Here is a 17,946-nt window from a genome sequence, read left to right on the forward strand (position 1 = left end):
GCGATAATTATTTGTAAGATAAGTCATATTAAGCAAAAATAAGCTGGTAGTTTCTAATCTCAAAAACTTACCACGAATTTTCGTAAGCATAAGGTCATCGAAGAGTACTAAAACAAAGATTTACTCCATTAAAATGTATTTGGAATATATTTAAGAAAAGAGTAAATGCTAATTACAAAGACATAAAAATTTTACAATAATAATATTGATTTTCAAAACAGTACAATATTAAAACGTATAAAAATATAACAAAACGGAGACTCCTAACCATAGATATTTTAACATCCATAAGCATTTATAAAAAAAAACATTCATTACGTTTCTAGAGAAACTTCAGACCATTTTATTGTCTTCAGAAAAAACAGTCATCTTTGTTAGCACATTGTAATGTTATATCTGATACAAACATGTATGATAATTATAAAATTCTCATATAAAACTGAAGACATTGTTACCAGTAGATAATATTTATACTGAACATAAGATTTCATAATATTTGTGCGGGACTTCTTTTCCAGCGAACGATATATACAGCACTTTGTGACTGGGGTGTACCTGAAATAAAAGAAAACATGTTTAATAAAATGCTCGTAGTTAAATTATTACAAAATGTAATGAAAACTGCGTGTTTACCATTGAAAAGTCGAAATCTATACTAATATTATAAAGCTGAAGAGTTTGTTTGTTTGTTTGAACGCGCTAATCTCAGGAACTACTGGTCCGATTTGAAATATTCTTTCAATTTTAGATAGCCCATTTATCGAGGAAGGCTATAGGCTTCTTTTTTATCCCGGTACGGGAAGTAGTTCCCACGGGATGCGGGTGAAACCGCTGGCAGAAGCTAGTCATTTATATTTTCATAGTGGTTCTTTGACTTTAGGTCAAATAACAAATCGAATTTTCAAATAAAAAAAAAATTACAGGTACCTATTAAAGAAAGGCACATACATGTGTGTCCCTACCAATGTATATTTACGTACGTTTACGTACTTTCAGATTGCCTATCAGAGTAGTTTCCAACTTATCGATAAGTCGGACAAGTTACCTTCAAGTGGAAAATACTCACGTTATGAAATTAGCCTTGAAGCAAAACAATCACACTGAATTCATAACCACAAATAAACAAACAATAATATCCTAAATATAAAGATGTATTATTTCTGGCAAATAACTTTGCTTCTTTGCTGTAGCCAACTTCGGTTAAACACAGCTACTCAATGGAATTCATAGCTATATTTAAAGGTTAGTTTGTCAGTGTATTACCTTTCCAGGGGTCAATGACCCTTGTTCCTTGGCTCGGCCGACGTACAGAGGTTCCCCAGAGCTGGTGTTGCCAGCTACGATCGCGTTTTGAGGTATGTTACCGTCGTGGCAATCCATCCACCGAACCCTGTCGGGAGGAGCGCACATTACCTGAAAATACAGATTTAAATAAAGAATTATTTTTTCTTCAATACAGGAAACTGTAATCCAATTTGAATTTGGAATTGTTGATTATATGATGGTCTCGATAGGTCTCTCTATAACAGTGTAGTATATGTATTCTCTGTGAAGGTTGAAATAATGGTTTAACATAGAAGTAGGTACCTATAGGTACTTTATTTGATTCATGCTTCGCACGTGAATTTAAACAATTCTGAGAATAGAAAATAAACACAGTCTACTCATACGTTAACGCTGTCACAAACGGTTAATTGCAACATATTTAATTAGTCATTTTTAATGAGTCATGTACCTAACTATCACCACATCATCTACATACTCGTATGATCATAACTCATAAGTACCTACGTGGCATTGAAATAACGATAATTTTAACTGTATACCTAATTAGTCAAAGGATATTTACACAGGAACAATTTGCTCTCTACCTACGCTGATAAATTATACACAAGCACAATTGATTGCAAACATCTTCCCTTCCTTCCTTATCTACAGTCTCTATGGTTTACTAATTATGTATTTACTTTATTATTATATAACTTTTCCTGCAATTGGTACTGAGTTCAAAGTTTAACAGTAAATCAAATATTGCTAATAGGTACTCGCACACGTGTCTTTTGTCACACGGCAAATACCTATTAAACACGAAAATAGGTAGGTACGTAAGACGGAGATTTATATAATGTAAGTAAGTAGTATCTACATAAAACAGAGGCTTAATTAACTTTAGAACAATTGAATGACAAACGAAACTCCTTAATTCCGTGTAAGTCTTGATTATATTGAGCAAAAATCTTATTATGAGAACACCAACGCGAATAATAGCACACAGTTGGCATAATCAAGGTCACACATCCAGTCCCGACCAGATTACAGACGTTCATTTTGTTTAGTTTTCATATTTTGTTGTCTTGGCAAATTGTTTTTGAGTCTAGATTCAGATGAGATAGGTACATCGTTAAGGTACATATGTTTATTTATATTGGAACTTTTACGTGTCAATTACATAAAACAGCACCCCAAAAACGTCCCCTTCAGCACTTCCCAGTGTTATGACTGACAAGAAAATTACAAGTCTACAAGGAGTGTACCTATTGCTTAGGTATTAATTTTGTAAGTTATTTTATTATATTTTTTGTTCCAATGTCAACAGTTTTGTTAATAAGCCTTAACATATTAAACGTTTTAGAGTGTTCAAACGTTATTCTCGTTATCTATAAACGAGTGTTGCATTATAAAAATCCAATTAGTTGAATGGTTGTTATGACAGAAACGTTATCTGGTTGGACAGATTACTGTTTATAGCACACTGTTATCTCTCTTCTTCAGAATATTATTTAATACAGCTTTTTGGAACCTTTTATTAAGTTAGTTAAAAAACTGAGAGGCACTAAGCTGTGCTTCACACCGTCCTTCACGGGTTTCTTATCTTGTTTATTCGATTCAGATTATATTTCTTAAACTAATCAAAATAAAATTGAAACTCAAAAGTACGCACCTCGATACTTCTGACTGCGTTTTCATTCCCTCCCCAGGCGACGTAAGCGGAGTTGTGTTTTATGGCCAATTTGCCGGGAATGAGATCTCCCTCAAATCTAGCCCTGATGACCCACAGTGAGCTTCCATCGTGACCTTCATATCCTCCTACGACTGCTCGGTTACTCAAGCCGTGGGCATCGCTCGGTGTTGTTGGTATCCATTCAATAGGAGCTGGAAAAGAAGGGCTATCATTAATCTACCAGTCCTATTGGATGGTTTTTCTGAAACAAACGTATCTAGTATTTTCTGTATAGATTACAGGACTAATATTGTTTTATAATGTGAAAAACTATTACCTATAGATTTATAGAGACATGTAGAGAATTGCTGCAATAAGTCGTTTAATTTTCAAAACGATAAAAAATTGAAAGCATTCGGAGTTGCCAGAAAAACCGGACACTGGGTGTTTTAGCGAATACACGTTCTTGAAATTTAGCCAGTATCAAAGAAAAGTATGCTAAAAATAAATTGTTTCCTATCTTATCTAATGGTTTTATAATACTTATGTCGGTAGCTGGAAACTTTAACGTGAATATTTTAAGTACGTAAAACTCAACTGTTATGTAGAACTGTTTGTCAAAAGCTTGAGGCTATATGTAGGACCTGAGGAGAGGATAAAAAAAATACTTACATCCATAACCCTGAGGGAATCCAGGGTTGGGACCATATCCAAAACCTGGACCCTGAGGGGCCGAAGGTGCAATCTGTGACACATTAGGGTACGACATTGCTGACGGCGGCTGTCCAGGTTGACCAGGCTGGCCTTGCTGGTACGGGTAACCGAAACTCGGTTGATATTGTGGCGCATACTGCTGGAAACCGGGTTGGCCCGGAGGTGGGGCGCCGGCATTTACAGGGTTATAAATTTGAGGATATATTTGTTGACCCTGAGGTGGCGGGTACTGCTGAGGGTTACCGTACGGATCTGAAAATAGAGAATAATTTCTGTCTCAAAATTGGTGTCTCATTTGACGGCTGTCGTAGAACATGTGGAGATTTATCAGTACAGTACAGTACGCTAGATACCTACCTACTCTACTAGATTTTTATATATACATTGATGATCTCAGAGTTCCAAATATAAAATTACGCCGAAAGTATTTGGATGCCGGCACGTGAATTTTTGTGGGTGTACTGTTTTGCAATATCAATAATTATTAATACTTCGTTGGTTTATTTTTTCATTTCTATTTCTTTGAAATCAAACACAGTACTATAGTTTACACGTGTCTATGTAGATATTTTTGCCTCGGAGACGTGCCCTAATAACTACCGATTATTACTGACGATTCTTGGAGCTACGTTTCAGTGACCTTCAGAAAGAAGAATCATGATTAACTCGAGGTATCTAGGTGTCACTCGTTTTCCTCTTGGGATCTTGACGCCAATGAACTAGTCTAATAGGTATTTGTTTACAGATCAGTATTATTTCTGAGAGACACACATCCTCACAAACTTTGGCGTTTACAAAAAAAAAATAGGTACCTACATTTCAAGGAAGAGAAAACAATGGACTGAGCCTATGTTGCTATGTACGTTATCGGTCAACGGCTCCACAATTTTTGGGCGCTTTGCATGGCGACTAATTCAATCCCAAACAACTCCCAAGGACGGTCGCGCCAAATTTCTATGGGTTTACGTCATTACGGTATATAAAGCTCATAGTTATCTAGACATAGCCTTGCCTGTTATGTACGTACACACCCACGCATTAAATTAGACCCGACTGCCTCTTTTTCGTGGAAGATGTAAAACAAATAAGAATACGTATCAGGTGTTCTGAGATTACATTTTATTTAAATAAAAATATGGCAATTTTAGAAGGCCATAATAGGCTGTTGGAAAAAGGCTAGGCAAATGATGAGACTGCCGTTATTTCATAACCGTTTGTTTAGAAAGCTATGGCATGTCCAAATAAGCGTGTCAAAAAAACTGAGAATGGCCAATGCATTAAAAAAGGTGACAAGTTATCTATTTTGTTTTAGGGGCGTATTCGGATGTGATAACGATGAGTTAAACACCGCTCAGAAAACCCAAACTTACATAAACATAACTTAATTTTTACTTAAAATATTGTTAAACCTAGGCATTGGTCATATACCTATATATCATCATAATTTTAAAATCCTGATTACAGAAACGTAAAAAAAATAGCTGCACTATAGATATCACTATGAATCCCAAAACTGATGTGTCATTATCTAGTTATTAACAACTGCATGGCAATTAAGAATTCGTTAACTTAATACCTAGTGACTTGTTTGATACTTAACTACTATCTTAATGGGCTATTTATCTTTGATAGTAGGTACCTAAACCGAAGTGATATCAACCAATAATAAATAAACAATAATAAGATCTCAATACAATACTCATAACGGTAAAAATCTTCGAAGTATAAAACTAAGCGTAGTACACTGTTGTTAAATTATGCAACCAGTAGTTACTTTTCCGGATTTCTAAAATCTGATCACATGACAACGTGTTTGTTTGGCATTGTAAGCTTATAAACATAACCTAAGTAAACACAACACTAACACTAACTACGCAACTTGAAATAAATATTATAAAAGACAAAACTTACATCCAGACATGTTGATTTTTAGACGGCAGACAATAAGTTAGTAACGTGAATCAGCTATAGAGCACTTTAGCCGACTGCCGGGTCACGGATGATACGCAACAACAAATAGAATGGACTGACGCTCGCGTTGCCGGCTCCGAAATTCAAAATGGCGGAACACCAGAGAGGCGCCGGGGGGTGTCGGCGGGAGTTAGACACTCACAGATAAAATATTATGCCAGGTACATTCCAAGCAACTTATACGGCCTATACATAATAGGCATTTGGAGGAAAGACCGGTTTGTCTAAAAATGTTTTTGTTGTAGTCAATGTTTAGGTTTAAGTTAATATGATGTAACCCACGCTATAAGTTACAGAATCATAGGTAGTATGCATGAGTCTATTGTTAGGCACTGATTTGGATGCATTTGATTGGATGTCTTCTAGTGTTTCCCTCTTGACTCACCCTTTGTACTTCAGACATAGGTAATATGACGTCTATCCGAACAATTTTTTTTGCTCGACTCATAAGACGCATAGTTATGTTAAATTTCTCATATTTCTTAAGATCTGGGTTTTTAAATGTAGAGAGGATTTCAAATTTAAAAATTCATCCTGCTATGAAGACTCTTCAACTTAATAATATTCTATAGGTACTACGGGACTCTTTTTTTTTGATCTGAGACGGGAGTTATGAGAGTAAACTTTCATTCTGAGGGGTTTTAGTTTCCATACAAACATAAAACTAGCCATGGTTAATTATTTATTTTTATTTATTTATTTCTTATTACAGGTACATTCATACGTTCATCGGTACACGTATTATAGACGTGTCTATTCAGTGTCGAGACATTAAGAAGGTGGGAATCCTGAGTACTGGGAACACAAGAGGCAAATATGTAGCTCACAACGGCTTACTAAATTTGATATCAGCGCCATCTAGTATTACCGAGTTGAATTACCTACCCAAACTTGTTGACTACCATGTGATGGTAAGCTAGTCATCAGAAAGACTGAATTACTAAATAAATAGTTCAGACTTTGAGACACAGAGGTCTCTTTTTGATTATAATATTATGGCATAAACAAGGTAGCACAGCGGATAGCATATTAGGAACCTAGGTACCTGCCCGATGAAATAAAATCACTTAAATTTTTCAATAAATGTGTTAGTAAATGCCTTTACGCTATCAAAGGAAACGCGTTAACAGAAAGAGAAATAAAATGGGCTTTCAAATCTTTCATACCTAATACTTTATTTGTACTGCTTTGTGCAAATATGGTAGAATACCTATATCGTCAGGGATTTTAGCAAGTTTTATAATAAAAACATGATAAAAAGACCAATCTCGAGTGCAATGTTGGACAATTCTGCATTTATGTGTAGTCGGAGACTTCATATTTTTGTCTGAGATTTTATATCTCCCAGAGGAAATACCAGACAGTGTTGCTTGGTTCTTTTGCTCGGAAATAAATTTAAATACAAATGAAACTCGCGTGTGTGACTCGGTCTTTGTTTTGGACGACATTAGGTAATACATGCTTTTTGTAACCCTGGATATTACGTACGTACGTGGTGGATGATAATATTTACTTTTATTTTTGCTAATAATCATTCTTTGCGCTTGCTTAGAATATTGCTGACGAAAGCAAGTAAATACACAGAAAAGTCTGAAAAGTAAAGTTTCTTCTAATATCTTTGATAATAAAGTAACATGTCCTTGTGTATCGTGATTTAGTAAATAAAAACAAATACAAGATTGAATTCATACAATATTGGTACATTTTTATTTATTTTAAAAGACGTGATTATAGAAATATTGAATCATCAGCACAGTATAGGATATAGTTCGACCGGCGAAGTTCATGACAGTAGGGACATTGATGGCGAAGACGTTGGTAGTTATTTCTAACTTGCGTGACTCCGCTAGCATTATCATGGTCTTTATTTGACTGTACTTCTGATCATCTGTAAATAAATAATAAGTTATGTCATCATCATCATCCTCCGAGCCTTTTTTCCCAAACTATGTTGGGGTCGGCTTCCAGTCTAACCGGATGTAGCTGAGTACCAGTGCCTTACAAGGAGCGACTGCCCTGCCTGACCTCCTCAACCCAGTTTCCCGGGCAACCCAATACTCCTTGGTTAGACTGGTGTCAGACTTACTGGCTTCTGACTACCCGTAACGACTGCCAAGGATGTTCAATGACAGCCGGGACCTACAGTTTAACGTGCCATCCGAAACACAGTCATTGGTGTCTAAGATATAATAAGTTATGTATGAAAAAAAAAATGATTTGAAATTAAATAATAATGATAATTAGGGGAATAAAGAAACATGGCTTTTACTGCTTGTTTGTATAGCATAAAAACCTCCTTACTTGAACCAAAGTCTCCTCCAAGTTGGGAGGTATTGTCCATACTCATGGCTTTGGGCATGGGTGTTGCCGAGAACAATGTGGAATATCTTTTTACTTCGGAGATGCTGTTGCCCATCTCCGAGCAAAGCGTTTAATATCAGACACCGTTTTCCGTTTTTGGCTATCTATACATATAATAAAATGATAGGAAAGTCAAAACTGTACAATGAATATTTTTTAAAAAGAATACTTGGGGGGTGATCCATTATCGATTCTGAACCCAAATATATAGTTTTTAGAATTTTTGTCTGTTTGTCTGTTTGTCTGTTTGTCTGTATGTCTGTTTGTCTGTTTGTCTGTATGTTTGGTCTCACTGAACTCGAAAAGTACTGCATAGATTTAAATCAAATTTTGCATGAATATTACCTGGGGGCCGGTTCAACATATAGAATATATATTATCACGCTATCACCTACGGGGGATGAGCAATGAACGATAATTTCTGTTAACGTTTCTGCAACAGCGGGTGCAATAATGACACATATTTGAATGTTGAACTTTGTAAGTTTATCGGCCTATTATCAATCTTTACATAGAAAATAACGCTTTTATAAGTAACTTGAGCAAAAAACTGAATTTAAAGAAATGATATCCTAAAATTATAGATGAAGAAAATCATGCAGAAACAGATGTGCCATAAAACTGGTAGTAGGTAAAATATCAATGAAAACAGACTTCACTTTGTCATGGTATGTTCTTACTTTCAAGAAAAAATTATATGACAACGTGTGTATTTCGCTACTATAAAAACACTACAAGAAATATCAGCGCATCATCAGGGACATTTTTATAATTCTTTCACCATTAGAAAGCTACATTATCCGCGAGTAACATAGGGTATATTTTTATGAAGCGGCACCCACGTCCCGAAGAAATTATGAACTTCCCCACATTCTTAAAAAGTCTACATATGTTGTTCTGACATAATATAAGCTATACCTCTCATAAACATGAATATCCATTCATTTCATCCAATAACAAACATGCATCACACTGAAAGTGCATTGCGAGTCTAAGATTTTATTATTATAAAAAAAAAACATTGTAATTAATATTCAAACATCCTTAAAAATAAGTTCCTGGTTTTAATATATTACATTATTTTGAATTCACTTACATATAAATAGAAGGTCCTTACTAATATACTTTTTGAGTAATGAAGAATGTAGGCAAAATACGACCGAAAACATTGTGTCACTTCTAAAATTAACATCAATGGGAATAACTACCTGTCACAATACGTCAACAAGATGTCAACAGAAGACAAGAGTTCGTTCGTTCTGAAAACGTACAAATTACGCGTCGCAGGCCAGATACATACTTGCTTTCAACTTCTGATCACAAATCATCGAGCTAAGATATATATCACAAATACACCGTTTACAATTACGAACAGTCACAGTCAGACCCACGGACTGAGTCTAAAAAAACACCTTTTATATAGCTACGTTTATATCATTTATATTATTCAGTTACAAAGACAGAATTACTATCAAACGTGTTTTCGCTAAATGTTCTATTAGTTTTTGCAAACATACATTCCCAACTCTGATCTCACGGAGGTGGCGCCCGGGTGTCACCACTGTGCGGACTGTGCGACCTATCGCACCCGGCCCCGGTTTAAACCATGATCTGGAGCGAGAAGAAATGGGATGACAAAGAATGAGGCGGCGGAGCGACTGAAAATTCCCAACTCTCATCCCAGCCACTGCGGTAAGACACCACGAAAGCCGGATGTCGAGAGACGACTCCCGGCCACCGTAGGCGTGAGCGATTAGTTTTGAGTGGGTCATCGACCTTCCGGCTTCTGGGAGACCCGTTATTTCACGCGCCCCTCAAGGAGATTCAGCAAACCCCTGTGAGGCCCACTAGGGCCAAAGCCTGTCGCTCCCTAACGCTGCTCAAACTGATGGCTGAGAATTACGTAACTTTCCAGGATGCCATGCAACGTGTTGCAAATGCTCAGGCCTTTGGGAGCTTAGTAATCCTTTTCTCCACCTTAACTTGAGTTTTGTGGTACATGAACAAATTAGAATAGTAATGAAGTAGGTCATCTTCATCACGTATTTACCAACTCTTAATGTTCATCATGCACACCCGCTTCTCTAACTTTATTGAAGGATCACTAAAATTGTTTCAGTTAGTTTAACTACGCTACTATAGCCCGTTGTCAAACCTTTTAATATCAATTCTGTAGAAGTGTGAATATCGAATGTGTAATGTATCGAATTTCCGTTTGTGCATTGCACAAAAACCAACGTTATGATTTTCGAGAAGTCAAAAGAGTTGGCCGGCTAAGAATTATATTCATCGTTGGTTAATTGAATACATTTTCAGAAACCACAATAACAGTAGGAACCAAAGCGAATGATCGCTTCATAGAGCTCTGATTTTCTCGAGGCGATCAAGTCAGTTCTGGTCTGTTCGCTCATCAGATCTCTGAAAGCGATTCGGTGATAATATTACTGTTGTCCTGTTACCTACGTGTGACTCAAAATATGGTATTTAAACGTCCTCCGCAAGAGAGCGAACGTTTGTGCTATTTATAAAGACGAAATTTTACCGTTGTGCAGTAGTGACGCACAGTATACACAGCACTTATGTTTTTTCTGATCTGCTGGCTCCACCAAGAAATGACAAAATTGTGAGCGTACATTTTGAAAATCTTGGAAGAACTGCAGGCTTCAAGTGCCAACACACGAATTGGACTTATTCTCTCGGACGTATACTTTACCTGATCGTGAACTAATGCAAACATTTCGGTGGATTTCCAACATAACATAGTGAGTGAGTGCACAGTAAATTCCCGAAATACAAGTAGTGAAACTATGCGCTTGCCTGATGACTCAGTCATCATCCACCCAGCTATTCTTCAATTGTGTGGGTGTTGGCTTCCAGTCAAACCGAATCTTTTTGAGTACCAATGTTTACTTGGAGTGCCTATCTGATCTCTTCAACCCAGTGAACTAGACACCGCGTTATCCATGGTAAGTATAAAACTGTTTGACAGACTTTCTGGCTCCTGATTTGTCGCAGCTGCTGCAGAAAATGTACAAATGACAACTTTGTCAGACCTTTGTTTTATGTGAGAATTACGTAATAATTTTCCAAATCGGTTGACTAGATCCAGAGATTTCCTCAACGTCACAAACTTTACTTCTTTTGTTTAGATAAATAGTCACACATCGTCAACACCACCTTGATTGATCAACCCGTGATGCTGCTAAGTGGTAATCCTAATTATATTGTTATGTAAAAGAATACACCTACGCTACGGCATAAGTAGTATTTTGACAATTCCAAATTGCCCACGCAGACGAAGTCGCGGGCAACAGCTAGTTGAGAAATAAAATCACTTTGCGGGTTTTAGAAACGAACTGGAAGTTGGTGATTGATACACCCGTGCATCGGAGAGCACGTAAATGTTGGTCCTGCGCCTGATCCCTCTCCGGTAATGTCGCGATTGCTGTCCCATGGGACTATGAGAGTGAAGGAATAGTGTGAGCACTTGTGTCTGCACAAATGCTCGTGCACTATAATATTCCCTGTGCAGCTGGCTGATCTTCTTATTTAAGAACAGCCGCCGTGGCTAAAATCGGCATTGGACGCCATTATTATATGATGTCTTAGGTAATGACGATGTTCGTTTGCCCCCTTACACTCCATAGACTATTTACCTTATTAATATCATAAACATCTTACCTCCTTCATGTAACTGTAATACATGCAACAACAATGATAAAGTTTTCTTTCTTTCGCTCATAAACATTTCGCACATGATTGCCAAAAACATAGGTCGGCTGTTCAAACTAAAGTACATGAATAAATCACTGGCATATACTTCTGAATACTGAAAAGAATGAAAATAACGTTAAAAGATTACACTGAACAAAAATGCTGTATTTGTTATTGATTTTTGTATCTACTCATTTATGGACAAAAATGATAGCTGATACTTTAAAACATATAAAATATGTAAGAAAGTCATTCAAACAACACAACTGTTTTTATTTTTCTGAAATTGTCGAACATTTTTAAGATGCTTTTGAGCTTTTTCATTACCTTCACAGATGGCGATAACGATCGGCATATTGTTAACAAAGTACACAGTAACCACAAATTGTACATCACAAAAATCTGAAACACCAATAGTCATGAATACTATAAGTTAAATGATGAAATTAAATCAAGAATACGCATAGTTTAATGAACTCATTACTTGACCACAGTATATTTTATTGAATAGATCTATACAATCCGCTACTTTGTCATATATCTGCATCAATTCAAACCAACTGTAGCGGATAATGTGATCTTTTAACATTTTAGGCTCCTTGCAGATACCCTGTAGCAAAGAATTGCCTTTTAAAAAAATCACGAAAGTGTAATTAAAACATTTAGGTTAATGGTACCTACATTACCTTAACTATAGAATCCCATATTGTATCCTTAAACACCATCTTTTTTTGATTGGAGATCCTTTTGATAGTGGTGTTCTCCAAAATATTATTCAACCACAGAAGTTTCAAATAAATATTAATAACGAAAAAGTACAGAATTGCTCCTTGCAACATAAGAACAAAAAAATTCAAGTAAGCTGCAATGTTTTGCACTCGAAATCTTGTTAACAAAATGCAAGAGATGAGTTGGCCTGCTGGTAGGATGACGAGAAATATAGAAATGATTCGTCGTCGTCCAAACACTGTTCTAGAAACGCGAAAATGGGTATCAATGGCATCCAGTTTGTTGAAAATTTCTAGGTAGAACTTAGGGTTCCAGACTGAAGTGCATAAAACTGAATAAGCTCCTTCTAAAATACTCAGAATGCCAAAAGTTTTAGTTAAGACGTTGAGGGGCACGTCTGATTTCGTGTAACGCCAACTAAGCGGTCTCGCGAATACCATTCCAGCCAGAATGTGGTGTACAGTAAACAACAATGAGTATAATCTACTAAACCACATTATTTTTCTGATATCATTCTTCTCGTATGAAACTAATTTTGATCCGAATAAAGACGCAAAATAAATTAATGGTTTTGCAGCAAATGCTATTGAGAATAACATATCTTTTTTGGTCACTTTATTTTTTGTAATGATTACGTTGAAATTATTTTCGTCTTTTTTACTGTTTGAAAATATTTTATTAGTTTTTAAGTGCGGTGCAAAATCGTTTTCGTAAAACATCGTCTTTTCTTCTACAGGACGTGTTATGTACTGATACATTCTCACGATTAATAAGTTTTTCGTTTGAAGTAGGTATCTATGGAAATTGATTTTTAATTTTGACGCTCTTTGGGCTTTTCGAATTTAGGAAAGTGTATACCCTTGTTTTACATGAACAAAGATGAATAATTAATCGCTTTTATATTCATAGTTGCCCTTGTACTAATTTTTTTAGTGATTCCTCAAAAAATTGAATAAAGAATACCCGTGAGTAAATTGTGCCCTTTTTTGATATTATGATTTCACAAAGTCGCGTAAACATGTGAGATTAGCAAGTCAGAATAAATAAAACAATAATTACAAGAGACATCGCAGTGTATTCGTTAAAATATAGGTAAGGGTGGGTTCAGATAGACCGGCTCGGAGAGCATCGGCGCGCATCTTTCTTTTCAAACAGACCGGAGCCGATCGGCTGCGCGAGCATTAAAGAGTATCAAACGGAGCCAAACGTCAAGAAAAAAATCACGATCGGAGCCGGTCGGCCCCTCTTAATATTTCACACCGAGCGCATTCGAGCATTCTCAAATGACAGAAGCAGTGCGCATGCAAAAATATACCTTACTTCAAATATTAATTACTCAATTTTCAACGTGTAAGAAATTGCTCTGCTCTCCGACCCGGTCAATCTGAACCCTAAAGAGAGTCCTCAAGTTTTTCGGGAAAAATTTTTTTTTTGGCAAATCCCACGACGGAAAAAATCTTATTGAAAAATAATAAAATAACTCAAAACCCCCCGACTTAACCAGTTATACCATACCCCAGACTTACCATAATACATAACCTGCTAAAGGATTTCTAGTGTCGTGAATACAATTATTGAAGAATTGGAGATGTTTAACGATAAAATACACACATGAGTATGATTAATTGTTGAAATTTCATATAGAAAAGGCAGCCCCCGACGGTTATTCCTCGGTTATGTATTATGGTAAGTCTGGGGTATGGTATAACTGGTTAAAGCTAGGCGTCCACTTATCGGTATCGTACGCAACGGACGCATCGCACGCAACGGAGCAGAGGTGTCGGCATTGTCGATGTGCGATGCGTACGATGCGGACAGGTGGACGCACTTGTATGAGTTTCTATATAAATGATACTACGATCCGTTGCGTGCGATGCGTCCGTTGCGTACGATACCGATAAGTGGACGCCTAGCTTAAGTCGGGGGTTTTGAGTTATTTTATTATTTTTCAATAAGATTTTTACCGTCGTGGGTTTTTTCAAAATTTTTAATTTTGCTTAATTTTATTTCAGACTTTTTAAAGAGCATATATTATTATACGAATTATAGTCTACATAATATCTAGGTAAGATCTAGCAAAGATACGTTTAATAATATTGCAATATAATTGTTTCACACTAATACAGCAGCGCCCCCTAGTGAGTTAATATCGTAAGACTTATCTTAAACCATGCACTAATCAACTACGAACCCATCGCTGAAAACCGCATTGAAATCGGACAATTCGTTATAATATTATTGCACTAATATTGTAGCGCCCTCTAGTGAGTTACGGATGTAATTTTTATTATTTGGGAACATGCATTAAGCACGTACACATCGCTGATGATAACAGAATTGTAATCGGACGTTTTGATTATATTGCAACATTGTTTTGCACTAATATTGAGGCGCCCCCTAGTGAGTTATAGCCATCACACCTATCCAAGGACATGAACTCATCGAATACAAACCCGTCATTGAAAACCGCATCAAAATCGGATTATTAGTTTATAAGATACTAGTCGTTTTCCCGCGGTTTCACCCGCGTCCCGTGGGAGCTACTGCCCGCACCGGGATAAAATATAGCCTATGTTACTTGCAGATAATATAGCTTTCTAATGGTCAAAGAATATTTAAAATCGGTCCAGTAGCTTTTGAGTTTATCCATTACAACCAAACAAACAAACAAAGTTTTCCACTTTATAATATTAGTATATAATAGATGTGGGAACATTACTTTGCACAAACGCACACACAAATTCACAAACGCACATCTCTCACCCTAAACGCATATACATACCTGCTCCGTTCCGTCGTAGGTCAAAATCAGGTGGCACGTGCCCGGGTTTAGTCCTCCAACGACCACTAATTATCCTGTCTGCTATGATCAAAGATATGATCAAAATGCAAAGAGCTATGAGTAAAACTAATTGATGCCAGAAGACACTGTAACAATAAAACATAATTACCTATTACATTTTAAGGAATATGCGCGATAAAATAAAAACGAGGTACTTTGCGATTGCATTAAATTTATATTTATACATTGCATAGTATTCAGAGACGTAGGATTTTTTCAGTTTGTAGGTATGAGGAAATAAATGTAAGTGTTTCAAAACCCCAAAAACCGTGATATTTGCATGGGCTATTTTCGTGTAGATAAGCAGCTCAGGTGTGAGGAATTGGAGTTTGCAGATAGGGTTACCTTTTGTACATGACTAGATAATGTGTTTAATGCTGGCCAACTAAACAAGTGCATGAGAGAATTCATAGGGAGATAATAAGGGATTGTATGGTAAAAGAAGATAGGGGAGACTATCAAAAGAAGAAATGAGTGTGACTTCACAATTTGTTGTTCAAATCGTGGGAATGCCTACAATGCCACAGCTGATACGCCAGTGACAAAATCATTGACAAAATCTAACAAGTTAAATATAATATAATATGTATTATTCTACTATTCAAGCAATACTCACTTGGAAGTGTCGGTCACATCTTATGGCAACTACATATACATTATAAGATGAGAAGATTCATTCAGTGGCTATTCAACCCATTCCTTTTACATATGATACAGTTGGCCACCAGATGATGATGCAAAGAACTATAGTGAAGAGTAGGCAACCTCCTACAAACCCGATCACTCGAACAGCGAAGTCATCACAGTTGCTGCAACAGAAATATTTGCCAAATAGTAGCATCGCAGGGCTTTGTTCGTGGTTTTACTCGCATGCTGTATCTTTTGAAAAATTTATAAATAATTTTAGATATTTTGTTTCAGGATTAGGCCAAAAGTTAAGTTCATTAAATTCAAACTGAGAATTTTTGAAAGTTCCTTTGACTCGTACTTTTAAAGGATTAATTTAAGAAACCTGCTCTGACTAAAAAGAGGCCGGGCTATGTGAAAGTAATGATTGCCATGATACAACAAAGAGTGTAATTATTTAAAATCGAAAATATTATCCTTACAATCTGAGAAAATGTAAATACAGAGTATTTCGATTCAAAATTCTATACTAATAAACGAATTACTTATACAGCAAAGTTGTGTAGAAATACCTTTACACAAAATATAAGCAAATAATCTTACCACGCTTTCAAAGCCTCTGGAATATTTTCATAGAGAAAGAAGCTTTCACCACCGAGTGATTTAGCTTCAAAATGCTTGTGTAGTGACAACTGAACGAAATCAAAAGGTACTTAATACGTTAGTATCATCAGTTTGCAAATAATTCTAAGATTTAAAATTGAGGTATTGTTACGGGAATGCATAATTTGAAAGCTAAGATCAACAATAGGTATCATATGACTAGTCTCTCTTGATTGACTGTAGTGCAAGAATTAGTCCATTTCCAGTTTGACAAGGATGTGATCTATATAAGGTATCCTTGTAATTTGTAACATAAAATATTGGATGCGAGCCGCCGATGGCCACAGCAGCACTACTGGTTTGAATACCTACACAACATGTGCAGACGATCTCAGCTATTTAATAAAGAGGACTTGGGAATAATGGGCTTTGCAGAATACGGTTACTCATCGGTAAAGATTCAAGTTAACACTTAAAAGTTTATATTTTGAGTCTCTTACTTTGCTTCAGTAAAGCGACATAAAAACTACTAATCATCAACACGGCTGTTCAAATTGAAGTACGTGCATAAATCACTGCCATATACTTCTGAGTACTGAAAAGAATGAAAATAATTTAAATAACGTTCAAAGACAACATTACTTTTAGAAGATTCATTTAAGAAAACTGCTCTGAAAAATTAGCCGGGTAATGTGAAAGTGATTGATTCCCACGATGATGCCACAATGCGTATAATTATTTAAAATCGAAAATATTCTCCTTACAATCTGAGAAAATCTACGTTTCCCCAATATTCGTCGCGTCAATCCAAACACAGTGTTTAGATTCAAAATTCTATATTAATAAACTACTGATTTATACAGCAAAGTTGTGAAGATCAACCGTTACACTAAATATTAGCAGCAGATAATCTTACCACATTTTCAAAGCCTTTGGAATATTTTCATAGAGAAATAAGCTCTCACCATGTAGTGAATTAGGTTCAAAATTCTTGTGTAGTGACAACTAAACGAAATCAAAAGGTAATGAGTTAATAACGGGCTTTCCAGAATAAGGTTACTCGTCGGTAAAGATTCAAGTTAACACTTAAAAAGTTAATTTTTTGAGTTTCTTACTTTGCTTCAGTGAAACGACATACCTAAAAACTACTAATCATCAACGGATTTTTAAGCACTTTATAGAAATAATTCGATTATTGTTTGAGGTACTCTGGTAAACCTTTACTTTTGACATTATAAGTCTGACTTTTGATAGACTGACAAGGATAGAATTTAATAGACCATAGACCCAACGCGCGGTCCATTCATCAGTTCAGGTCTCGTTTCTATATCTAACCCATACGAAAAAAACTTTAAAATCAAGGTGTTGAATTTTGTACGAGATTTCAATTATTTTCTTCAAATAGTGCATCCACAGATCTCATGAGTGGCAATAAATAATATTG

At 36.0% G+C, this 17,946-nt stretch overlaps 2 protein-coding genes across 4 annotated transcripts; both read right to left on the bottom strand.

The window, feature by feature from the left end:
* Positions 1-119: 119 nt before the first annotated feature.
* LOC110375641 (uncharacterized) lies at positions 120-5,724 on the bottom strand. The gene is made up of 5 exons (XM_021333839.3): positions 5,567-5,724; positions 3,614-3,907; positions 2,942-3,153; positions 1,264-1,413; positions 120-555 (listed from the first exon to the last, which is right to left on the bottom strand). The coding sequence occupies exons 1-5, from the start codon at positions 5,574-5,576 to the stop codon at positions 469-471; spliced, it is 753 nt and encodes a 250-aa protein (XP_021189514.2). The 5' UTR covers positions 5,577-5,724; the 3' UTR covers positions 120-468.
* A 1,581-nt stretch (positions 5,725-7,305) lies between these two features.
* Positions 7,306-17,746, bottom strand: LOC110375650 (uncharacterized). Of its 3 annotated transcripts, none has more exons than XM_064037948.1 (6): positions 17,419-17,746; positions 15,213-15,358; positions 12,186-12,311; positions 12,029-12,103; positions 11,669-11,816; positions 7,306-7,514 (listed from the first exon to the last, which is right to left on the bottom strand). In XM_064037948.1, the coding sequence occupies exons 3-6, from the start codon at positions 12,288-12,290 to the stop codon at positions 7,342-7,344; spliced, it is 501 nt and encodes a 166-aa protein (XP_063894018.1). In that variant the 5' UTR covers positions 12,291-12,311; positions 15,213-15,358; positions 17,419-17,746; the 3' UTR covers positions 7,306-7,341. The 3 variants fall into 3 exon arrangements, with proteins under 3 accessions (XP_063894018.1, XP_063894017.1, XP_021189535.3); XM_064037947.1 differs by lacking the exon at positions 17,419-17,746 and adding an exon at positions 15,889-16,075; XM_021333860.3 differs by lacking the exons at positions 15,213-15,358; positions 17,419-17,746 and adding an exon at positions 12,388-13,271.
* Positions 17,747-17,946: the final 200 nt, after the last annotated feature.

Source organism: Helicoverpa armigera, chromosome 14, assembly GCF_030705265.1.
Source record: "Helicoverpa armigera isolate CAAS_96S chromosome 14, ASM3070526v1, whole genome shotgun sequence".
NCBI lineage: Eukaryota > Metazoa > Arthropoda > Insecta > Lepidoptera > Noctuidae > Helicoverpa > Helicoverpa armigera.